Genomic DNA, 12537 nt, shown 5'->3' on the forward strand with positions numbered 1-12537 from the left:
ATTATATAAAGTTTGCGGGTATAAACATTTTTAGAGAACAATTTAACAAATTGTTTGTCATGCTGACATTTTATGTGGCACGCCATGTAGGCGCTACATAAACAAAAGTGTGTGCCTTTTGAGGGTTGAACATTTTTAAAACGAAAATCTACGTTTCAAAATAATACTGATACTTTTAAAAAAATTTGACTTTTGTGAAACTTTTTTTAAAGATTTGGCATTTTTTTGTTATTTGGCCTTAAAAAAAACTTCACTTACATAAATCAGACACCGCTATTTTTTTTAAATCCTAACAATATATTATTAAAAACGTTAATAACAATTGTGTCAACATTTAACAATCCACTTTAGGAGTTCAACAATATATTATCTTCTATCTGATTATGATTTTTAATTTTTCGGCTCAGTACGATTTATTATGTCTCAGTATGTTTTTTGGAGTAGATATCTATTTAAAATCTAAAACCATACTAAATAATATTTTTAGTACAATCTGATCTAAAAAGGTCAACTGTCAACAAATATTTTTCAATTTTATATAATAATTATAGTCTCTAATTTAATTTTTTTTATCATTTAAAAATAGTATTAAGTATAGAATATGTTGAAATATCCCATTCATAATATTTTGGCGATATAATGAAATAATGTGTTAATTAAATTTTCTTTTGAAATCTTATAAGATGGATATTTTAATTGTACTAACCAATGATTATAACTTCCAAAAATTAGGAGGATAATATCATTTTCTGAAACCCAAGTTGATGATTTTCAATTGCATCTAAATTCATTAGTTCATTCAACCTCAAACTTTTCCACCAATACTCCACTTGATCCCCATCCTTGTCTTTCAAGTTAAAATCCCCATTCCCCACTAATAAGATACAAACCTTATCTAAAAAGATATTTTATTTTAGTTGCTCCAGAATTGAATTTAATTCAGTTGACATCACTCTTGATATTTAATAGTAGTAACAATTATACATGAACTAAAGAAAAGGGGACTCGAATTTTATTTTCACTCTTATGAGATAGGAGAAATAGCGTAATTTGTTTTCTTAGTTGGAAAGAGTCTACTCTCCTGATAATGACAAAATTCCAATAATTAAAAAGAAAAAAAATTAATTTAATTCATCTTAATAATTTGAATTTGATTCTTAAAAGTAATATCGAGAGTGTTATTCTATATTATTATCAATGGACAAGATATATGAAAAGTTATACAATACAATCATTGTGTCATGTTGTTCATATAACAAAACAAATAAGTAATAATTAAAAGATTCTCTATCAAATACTCATCGACTTTTATAATCTTTATATTTCCTCTATTTTAGAAAAATACATATTTATTTACGGTCAATAAATGATTCTAAGTTGATCTCGTTCTTTCTAAAGACAAACTCTAATCGTATTTTTCTGTTCTAAACTACTAGTGTGAGGACGCACGCTCTTACTACAAATAGTTTCTCTTCTACAAATTTCTACCTTACATATTATTGTTACTCACCGTCGATCACCATGGCCATTGATGATGTTCATACCTCACCTCCTAATAGTAACAATAAATTAAACACTCTCCCCATATGCACCTTCATCCTACAATAATCCTGATTTGCTAATCACACAAACACGACATTGTAGCGAGAATTATGATGGATGTGACAAAGGTGTTCTTGTATTCATTCGTGCCAAAAAGAAGCTCAATTTTTTTGAGGATCGCAACATCCGTATTAATCTTAGTTCATGTAGCACATCCGTATTAATCATTGTGAAGTTGTTTTATGTGTAGTCATATATTTAGAGGGTCATTTGAGTCAAGATATATCGTTACTTGGTAATTATCTGATAAAAAATAAAATCCACATGGTAACATTGAAAACTAAAACTTTGCCAAAAAAAAAATTAGAAACTAAAAGAAAATAAATAAATCTATTAAATAAAATAGGCATAGCTATATACCTTATTCCTAAATTGTGAACCTACGCATATCAATCGTTTTCAAAAACCTTATCTGCATATTCTTGGATGACGAAAAAGAGTTGTTTTATTGTAAGCTCTGCATTACAGTTGGTCCTTTGATGGATGCGTAGGGTCACATTTAAATGGATAAAGACTCTTTTTTCTTTCTTTCTTTCTTTTGGCTGCAACTTTATTCCAATAGATAACATCAATGAAATAGTAATATCTTTTTTATAAAAATATTGCAATTCACGTCCCAACTATTAAATGTCATCATCATTTTCTTTTAAGATTATAGTAATTCTCTAACTCGCATTTTATTGTAGAGTTTTATATATATTTTTTTCATTTCTAAACTAATTATAGGATTTTATTGACTATAGCTTCCGGCATATAACTTGTTTGCATATACATGAACAAATAAATAAATGAGCAACTGGTGCAACCTACAAATGAATGGATGTGAAATTTCCGATGACAATAGGCTGAAATACAATATCTTCTTTAAATAACTGTTCTAAATTCAATTGATCGCAACCATGCTTAAATTCAACGTGCATTTTACTAAGACAGGCTCTGAATTGCTTAACGTGCATTAAATTAATCTGAATTGCTCAACTGAATTATGAAATTTATTCTCCTACTGTTTTAATGGAATTTTTTTGATGTGCATCTTGAGAGTCTATCTAGTAATATATAAAGAACAAGAAATTGTTGTTATGGAAGATATAAAACTAAAAATATATTTCATTTATTAAAGAAATTATACAATGTACAGATTAAAATATTAAATAAACATTTCAAGGATGATTAAATTAACCAAATAAAAGGGCATGATTAAGAAAAGTCTAAAGAGAGGCAGTACCTAGATGATGAGAATAGGCAGACCAAATTGAATTATAAGCACTGAATTAGGGATTAGCTGTTTGGTACAGTTTTGTTTATGCATCAGTAAACAATTATGTCTGCTACGTGGCTTTACAAAACAGTAACACTGCTAATCTGTTGTATAATTCAGAGAGATGAACAGAATATAAAAGCTTTGAGGCGTGAAATGTTTCACTGACCTAAAGTATATTTCGCTATATTCAGCGTATACCCCAGGATACAACTAAGCCCTCTACTTATTCAAAAGTAGGATCAGAAGTAACAGTGTAGAATATTTGATACGATTTTCGTATCCCACTAATCCAGCCATGATCTCATTTCAATTTTAAATTCGTAATCAGCAAGCAAATGAATGAGGACGTAAAAGAGGTTAAGTTAAACATAACCGAAATCAGTGAGTGGAGGATCCTTAATTAAAACATGGTTAAATAAATAAAAACGTTTTAATTAAACTCAGTCAAGATTTGTTCCAGATTTTTAGGCTTCAAGCAAAAATAATTTAACATATGCTAAAATAGGACCTTCTCATATAAGGCTTTAATTATTAAATAATAAATAAAATTATAACGGGCTGCAAAAAGTTTAGTCAAGCCTCGGACAAGCCCACTTGACTTTCATCCCGAACTCCAACCCTCAAGCCTACTCCGGAGAGGGGGGGGGGGGGGGGGGCGCGAGCCCATTGCTTCCCCCTCAACACACTTATGAGCCTATATTGCATAAACCCTTATAAACTCAATATTGGAGCTCTACACTTCCCATGTGGGATTTATGTTGTTTTGAAATAACACAAAATGACAAATTAGGAATAGGACAAATTAAAACAATTTTTTCACAACAATCCCCCACTTATTTCAAAACAGAAAAACACTTGCTGGATTAGTTTCTCTTATAAATATAAATGCATCAGTTTCGGTGTCTTTTGGACTATGAACCAAAACCTGAAAAGAAGAGGTATAACTCACGGTAAGCCTGGTGAAGTTTTAAACTTCTATGAACCAAGAATTCCATTTGTAAGCTATAATTCTCATCCCTCACATCATACTTTCACAAACTGCTACTCAACGCGGTTGTGCGCATTTAGGCCGTGCGCGTACCTGTTTATTCATGAGTGCTCTAACGACTTAGCCACAAGTCATATAGGAGCGGCCCCACTCCTCACTCACATAGGTGATTTCATCAAGTTTATATAGCAACTAAATATAAACTATCCTTAAGGACTATGAAATCATTAAGAGTTATAAACTCAACCTCACAATAGTTGCTTCTAGCACAACTCACACCATAGGAATGAACTAAATCAAAATTTAGTACTAGCAGGACTAACACATGACTTGTTATTACCCGTATGAACCAAATTCATGGGATCTCCAATCACAGAGGTCGGGTTACCATCACGGTTAATACTCAAATTGGCACAAGTCCCATTCCCCTCGATGTTTCAAGGATCATTTTCCTTCCCAAAGGTTTAGTCAGAGGATCGGCCAAATTCAGCTCTGACTTCACATAATCAATGGACATAATTCCATCCTTTTGCAATTGCTTTACCACATCATGTCTTAGACGTAAATGTCTATTCTTTCCATTGTAAGCCTTATTCTTAGCAATGGCTATTGCCGCTTGGCAATCACAATGCATAGACACTGAAGGAGTTGGTTTTATTCCCAAAGGAATACTGACTAAGAAGTTTTTCAACCACTCAGCCTCATTGCCAGCTAATTCCAGAGCTATAAACTCGGACTCCATAGTAGATTTGGCAATTAACGTTTGCTTAGATGATCTCCAAGCAATCGCACCTCCTCCAAGTGTAAACACATAACCACTAGTGGATTTTGTCTCATCTGAATCAGAGATCCAGTTAGCATCACTGTACCCTTCTAGTACAGCGGGAAATCCACTGTATAGGATACCATAATTCATGGTTCCTCTCAAATATTTCATTAGTCTGACAATGCCATTCCAATGATCACGGTTGGGATTATGAGTATATCTACTCAATCTACACACAGCATAAGCTATGTCAGGTCGAGAGAAATTCATCAGATGCATCAGACTCCCAATAACCTGAGCATACTCAGTTTGAGCCACAGGATCTCCTCTATTTTTCATTAATTGAGTGTTAGCATCATAAGGAGTACTCACAGGTGTGACATCAAAATGTCCAAACTTCTTAAGAAGTTTCTCAACATAATGTCCTTGTGACAGCATAATACTATCACCATTCCTTATGATTTTAACACCCAAAATTACATTTGCTTCACCCATATCTTTCATATCAAATTGAGAAGCAAGAAAAGACTTTGTCTCATGTATTATACCAAGGCATGTACCAAAGATAAGCATATCATCCACATATAAACAAATGATGACAGACTCATTTTCAGTCACTTTAGTATAAACACATTTATCGACATCAATAGAGGAAAACCCATCACTAATCACAACTTGGTCAAATTTCTCATGCCATTGTTTAGGAGCTTGTTTCAAACCATATAATGATTTCAAAAGTTTACAAACTTTGTTCTTTTGTTTTGAAACAACACAACCCTCGGGTTGAGTCATATAAATTTCTTCTTCTAATTCGCCATTTAAAAACGCAGTTTTAACATCCATTTGATGAATAAAAAGTTTATGAATTGAAGCTAAGGAAATTAAAACTCTAATTGAAGCAATTCTAGTTACAGGGGCAAAAGTGTCAAAATAATCAATGTTTGGTTTTTGAGAAAAGCCTTTCGCAACCAATCTAGCTTTATATTTTTCAATTGAACCATCAGGATTCATTTTTCTTTTAAAAATCCATTTACAGCCAATGGGTTTTGCGCCAGGAGGCAAATCAACTAAAACCCAAGTATTATTTTGATTAATTGAATCAATTTCAGTTTTAATAGCTTCTTTCCAGAAAACAGATTCAGAAGAGAAAACAGCTTCATTAAAAGTTTGAGGTTCATTATCAACCAAATAAGTATAAAAATCATTTCCAAAAGAATTTTCAATTCTTTGTCTTTTGCTCCGTCTCAACTCCTCAGTAGAGTTCACTGTTATATTTTCAGTTTCATTTTCATTAACAGTGGGCATATGAGAAATTGACTCAGTCTTTAGTGGATACACATTCTCAAAAAACTCAGCATTTTTAGTTTCAACTATAGTGTTGCAGTCAAGTACATCACTTTTCAAAACAAGGAACCTATATGCAGCACTATGTTCAGCATACCCAATAAACATACAATCAGAGGTCTTAGAACCTATTTTTCTTTTCTTAGGGTCAGGCAACATTACTTTAGCTAAACACCCCCACACTTTTAAATATTTCAGGTTAGGTCTATAACCTTTCCACAGTTCATAAGGTGTTTTACCAGTTTTCTTATAGGGTATTCTATTCTGTAAATGACAGGCAGTTAATATTGCTTCACCCCACAAGTTGTCACTAGCAGAAGAACTAACTAATAGTGCATTCATCATTTCTTTTAGGGTTCTATTTTTTCTTTCTGCTACACCATTAGATTCAGGGGAATATGGAGGGGTTACTTCATGTATTATTCCTTCTTTTTCACAGTAGTCATTAAATGCTATGTATTCTCCTCCTCTATCTGATCTAATTCTTTTTATCTTTTTATTAAGTTGGTTTTCAACTTCAGCCTTATAAATTAAAAACATATCAAATGCTTCATCTTTATTTCTTAGCAAATAAACCCTAGCATACCTAGAACAGTCATCTATAAAGGTCACATAATATTTTTTACCACCTCTAGTCATGGTCTGTTTTAGGTCTCCTAAATCAGTGTGAATTAAACTAAGTAGTTCAGATTCTCTAACAATGGAATGACAGGTTTTCTTTGTTGATTTAGCTTCAGCACATATTTGACATTTATCCAAATTCGTTTTATTAATGCCAGAAATTATTCCAATTGATTGCATTTTCTTTATATAGCTAGCATTCACATGTCCTAATCTAGCATGCCATAAATCAATAGAGTCAATAATATAAGCAGAAGGAGATGCAGTCTCTTTTATTATTTCAGCAACATTCAAAACAAATAAACCCTGATTACAATAACCCCTTCCCACAAAGACATTATTTTTTGTCATTACAATCTGGTCAGACTCAAATGACACTTTAACTCCACCCTTACCCATTAGTGCAACAGACAACAAATTAGCCCTAATATTTGGTACATGAAGTACTCCATTCAGAGCCAATGTCTTCCCTGATGTGAGCTTGAGAAGAACTTTTCCTTTTCCAAGAACAGGGGCTGTTCGGGAATCACCAAGGAACACATGTTCTTCTCCATCCCCTACTGGTTTGTAGGAGGAAAAGGCATCTCTGCTTGCACAGATATGCCTGGTAGCACCAGAGTCTACCACCCAGTTTCTCGCATCAGCCACCAGATTCACTTCAGAAATGACAGCAGCAACTATGTCATCTCCTTCAACCAAATTCGCATTTGGCTTAGGAGGATTGCCATTTCTCATTCTTTTTCTGCATTGAGCTGCAAAGTGACCTGGCTTTCCACACACAAAACAGGTACTCTTTTTCTTAAAAGCAGTGGAGTTAGCAACCTTGGGCATGTAATCGGAATTCACAACTACAGGGGGTTTTTGATCATACCTCTTGAAGTTCCCCTTGCTTTGCACCATGTTTGCCCTTGCTGTTAGTGCCTTATTTCGGGCAGTTTTGATCTCCTTTCGGTTCGTCTCCTCAATGATGATATGAGTGATCAGTTCCTGCAAAGTAAGCTGTTTATGCTTATGTTTCAGATTCTGCTTATAGTCATTCCATGATTGAGGCAGTTTCTCAATCAGAATTCCAGCAACGAATTCCTCAGGGAGTGCAATCGATTCTCCTTTAAGATCCTCCAGCAGTTTGTGGTATTCATTAATCTGCGAAATCATATCCTTATCCTCGGCCATCGTCCATTTGTAAAAGTTGCCTATTACAAACTTCTGTTTGCCAGCATCCTCAGCCGTGTACTTGCTGATCATGGACTCCCATATCTGTTTTGCTTCCTTGTACGCACAATAAACGTCAAAAAGTTCATTAGATAATGTACTGATTATTGTGTGTCGACAAACCTTATTGGCATAAAGCCATGTTTCGGATTCCTTGACAGCAGTAGGAAGAGGTTTTGCCTCAGTTAATGCAGAGGCAACACCATGCATGTCGAGAACAGTGAAGATCCTCTCCTGCCATCTCCGAAAGTTTTCACCGTCAAAGACTTGTATCTTTGAGATGTCTGGAAAGGGTTTGGCGTATGGAACGGTTGCCATTATGGTTGGCGGAACGACACCAGTAGGAAGGGCGACCGCAGGTGGAGCGTCGGTCTTGTCAGCACCAGTAAGACCCGTATTCATCGTCTCAGTAGTCATAGCAATATACTTTAGATTGTTGTATAATTCAGAGAGATGAACAGAATATAAAAGCTTTGAGGCGTGAAATGTTTCACTGACCTAAAGTATATTTCGCTATATTCAGCGTATACCCCAGGATACAACTAAGCCCTCTACTTATTCAAAAGTAGGATCAGAAGTAACAGTGTAGAATATTTGATACGATTTTCGTATCCCACTAATCCAGCCATGATCTCATTTCAATTTTAAATTCGTAATCAGCAAGCAAATGAATGAGGACGTAAAAGAGGTTAAGTTAAACATAACCGAAATCAGTGAGTGGAGGATCCTTAATTAAAACATGGTTAAATAAATAAAAACGTTTTAATTAAACTCAGTCAAGATTTGTTCCAGATTTTTAGGCTTCAAGCAAAAATAATTTAACATATGCTAAAATAGGACCTTCTCATATAAGGCTTTAATTATTAAATAATAAATAAAATTATAACGGGCTGCAAAAAGTTTAGTCAAGCCTCGGACAAGCCCACTTGACTTTCATCCCGAACTCCAACCCTCAAGCCTACTCCGGAGAGGGGGGGGGGGCGCGCGAGCCCATTGCTTCCCCCTCAACACACTTATGAGCCTATATTGCATAAACCCTTATAAACTCAATATTGGAGCTCTACACTTCCCATGTGGGATTTATGTTGTTTTGAAATAACACAAAATGACAAATTAGGAATAGGACAAATTAAAACAATTTTTTCACAACATAATCCACCTGCTATTCATAATTATGCCAGCCTGTCTATACCATCTTGAGATTAATTTAATTTGGACTAACCAAAAATGCAAACAATTATTTCAAAATATTTATTTTAGTTGGAGCATAACGTACCATTTCACTATTGATTTCTATATAAGTTTATTTCTCCTAATATGAATATTCTATTTGATCATAACTAAACTGACTGAATCAAACAACCAAAATTGATAAAATTAAATTGAATTGATGGGTTTGGTGGCTTCTTGGTAATCAAATTAAATAAATAAGAGTTAAGTTCATTTTATTGAATTGGTATAGTATAGTATTAATTTAAATTATATTGGAAAGTTGTGATTATGTAAAATCCGTCTTCCTCCTTTCTTTCTTAATCAAGTAGGCCAATTGTCCAAAGTTAATCCGTGTGAAGGCATCAACATTCAACTACTTGTCTATTTTTCCAATTCCGAAGTTTCCACTCTCCCTCTCTCTTTCTTAGCTGTTGTTTATATTATTTATTATTTTGGTTCTTTTCAATCAGAATTTCTAATCTTACCTTATTGACTTTTAATCTTTTCAATTATCAGTTTTAATTTTCATTACGTTTCATTTTCGTCCTTTCATTTCCCTTAACACTCCCATTTTCCAAGTAGCTGCGGTTAATTCCCAGTTTTACTTTTTCACCTTCAGTAATTTCCTATAGTAATACCTGCGCAAAAAGGAAAATAATAATAATAACAACACAAATAAAAAAATAAAAAAAATATATACTCACCTTCAACGGAACAGAACTGGACGGAACGGACCGAACCCATACGTATACGACGAACGGCTAAACGGATGAATCAAATCACGAATAGAACCTACGAACGGAGTGAACGGAACACATCAAAACCACACGGAAAGATGACGGAGTAGACAAAGCAAAACAACCACACAACCAGAAAACACCTAAAAATATGGAATGGTGTTTGAGCAGTTAGGTTTAATTTTTAATTGATTAATTAATGGATTACCATTGTCCAAATTTAATTCAAATTATAAGTTGTTAATCTGGAAATAATCATAGTCCTGAAATTAGCCATTTTCCGGTGATGGCTCTGCAATTGTTTTCATATATCGTTATAGGTATATGTACACTCAACAACATCATATCTATCGGATCCACTTAAAACACATCCGCTACGAGTCCCACGCGCCGTCACGCCTTCGCCGGAGTCTGAGCTGGTCTTTTCGCAACCGCCGCCGGGAAACTAGGATTTTTAACAAACAAAGAAAGAAACTGTTTCTCTTAAACATACCACAAACTCCTATTATGACAACTCCTCGGCTTTCGACATGACAGAGAGCCGACTCGGACGAGTCTGGAAACCGGCGCGTCGCCTTTGCTGGTGAGAAGAAGGACGAATCAGCGCTGATAAAGCTCTTTTCACCAAATCACCTTCCACACCACAGATCCTGACCAAGGAGTTAGTCATGGCTGATCTACGCGCGTTTAGGCGCGTATTAGAGGAAGAGTAGCCAGCGCTTTGAGTAATGTTGCCGTTGCCGAAGTTTTTATGGAGGCTGCAGCGGAAGGAGCCAGGATGATTAGTAGGCGAGCACATGCAGGTCTTTTTAGCAGGTTTTCTGACCACCTGCTGAGCGCGTGGGTGTGTATTGACCGACGATGTTATGGAGCGGTTAGGAGAGATCGGACGGTCAAAAGAGAAACGTACCGAGGGAGCAGAGCGAGTAGCGGCGGTGGTGGAGCCACGTAAGTGAACACGCGGCGGAGATGTGGATCTCTGGTAGTGGTGGTGAATGCATTGGCTAGGGGAAAATAAATTGGACGAACGAGAAGCAAAGCTGGAGCTTGAATAAGCAAAAGCTGTTGACGAAGAAGACGAAGGTAGTGGTGAGAGTGAGCGGGTCACTGGACCGGTTGAGGATCTTCTAGATGTTGCCGCCATTTATGGTTTGTTGCAGTAGAGAGAGAAACTAGATTCTAAAAGAGATTTTAAGAGAGAGAAAGGGAAGAGAGGTTTTTTTTTGTTGTTTTTTTTTAGAGCCGGTTTTGGGTAGCTAATTTGGCAAACCTAGCATTACTCAAGCAATGTATTTATAGTGTTTTTTGAAGGGTTGGGGATGGGGCCGAGTTTTCGCGATATTTTCCAAGGTTGGGCATAATTTCGTTTTCAGTATTGCATATGTGTCCCTAGAGTTTTGTTTAATTGTTGTGCTTTTTCTTTTTCTTTTTTTTCTTTTTCATATATTTGTAGTTAATGATTCTAGATGCTCCTCGGTTCTCTTAGAATAAACAAATTGTACAATAATTAAATAAGTTTTTTTTCTAAAAAAAATAAATTCAGAAAATTTATTTATATTATATCATATTTATTAAATATGAAATTGTTAATAAGATTTTTTTGATAATTTATTATATAACTAACATTTCAAATAAAAATTACATCTCTAGTTTTTAAATTCTATTAATAAAACTTAGAATGAATAATAAAAAACATAAATTGAATAATTGAATAATGAAAACTGAAAAATGTGGCACTTCTAACAAATAAAATATGAAAACATTGATAAAAATTTAAGCATAAAACAAAATTATTACTTTTATTTATGTATGTCAAATTAAATGGACAATACCTTATTTTTATAGAAAAAACTTGAATAGCATTCTTTTGTACAAATACATGAAGTATCATGAACGGGTCTAAAACTATAAGACATCACCTTTAAATCTTTCACATTCGAATCCGCGACCTCACTTAATTCATTAGGGCGTCTTACACAAAAAAGAAATACTTACATACCAAATATATTAAATAAATAAATTATTTTTAATGCTCAACGGACAAAAAAGGTCCCCAAAAAAATTAATTAATTAATACTAAAATAATTTAGTTTTATGAAATTATTATTATTATTATTATTTGGTAAATAGTGAGTACTAACTGTTAAATTTCAAATCCTAAATAGACATTGTTAAACCAATTTATTGAATTATTTCCTTTGATAATTAAATTCATTGAATCAAATCAACCACTATATATTTCATTCCTGGAAAAAAATAAACACCAAAAAAATACTTTACTTGAACCAAAATAATTTCTTTAATTTCAATTTAATACCTAAATTGGAAAATAAAATAGAAAATAATTATTACTCCAATCTTGTTGCAACTTTCGGTTTGTCCACATTCAATAAGTGATGAAATATTCCCTAAAATAGGGAAGACTCGGAAGTCATTTCTAAAAACCTTGTGAACATAAATACAAACAAATCATCATGGCATCGCCATAACTGAATCATATAATAATAAAATAGTATTATTTTGAATAAATGAAAAATATAGGGACTGGGATGCAAAAGAAAAAGAAATTGAGAGTGCGATTGCAGTGAAGAAGACGTTGATATTCTAACCAAACCAAAGGTTGTGGGTGGGTCAGGTTAGTTGATCTTAAGGTTAAGTTAGCCGATTGCTTCCAACTTCCAACGGTTTTCCAAGAAAGCTATGGGCTTCGCTTCTTTTTTCCTGTTTGGGAGAGAGAAAGAAAAAAAAAGCATAAAGGAAAAAATTAATCCGTTTCAATGGAAGCTTTTTGAAA

General features: G+C 33.9%; 1 protein-coding gene across 2 annotated transcripts; it reads right to left on the reverse strand.

Moving 5' to 3' along the window:
• Positions 1-2691: 2691 nt before the first annotated feature.
• On the reverse strand, positions 2692-11016 carry LOC126656119 (uncharacterized). Of its 2 annotated transcripts, XM_056104329.1 has the most exons (4): positions 10237-11016; positions 9711-9798; positions 8945-9644; positions 2692-2959 (listed from the first exon to the last, which is right to left on the reverse strand). In XM_056104329.1, the coding sequence occupies exon 1, from the start codon at positions 10885-10887 to the stop codon at positions 10249-10251; it is 639 nt and encodes a 212-aa protein (XP_055960304.1). In that variant the 5' UTR covers positions 10888-11016; the 3' UTR covers positions 2692-2959; positions 8945-9644; positions 9711-9798; positions 10237-10248. The 2 variants fall into 2 exon arrangements, with proteins under 2 accessions (XP_055960304.1, XP_050206564.1); XM_050350607.2 differs by having other exon boundaries at positions 8945-9798.
• Positions 11017-12537: the final 1521 nt, after the last annotated feature.

The sequence above is a fragment of the Mercurialis annua genome, linkage group LG1-X (assembly GCF_937616625.2).
Source record: "Mercurialis annua linkage group LG1-X, ddMerAnnu1.2, whole genome shotgun sequence".
In the NCBI taxonomy this organism is placed as follows: Eukaryota; Viridiplantae; Streptophyta; class Magnoliopsida; order Malpighiales; family Euphorbiaceae; genus Mercurialis; species Mercurialis annua.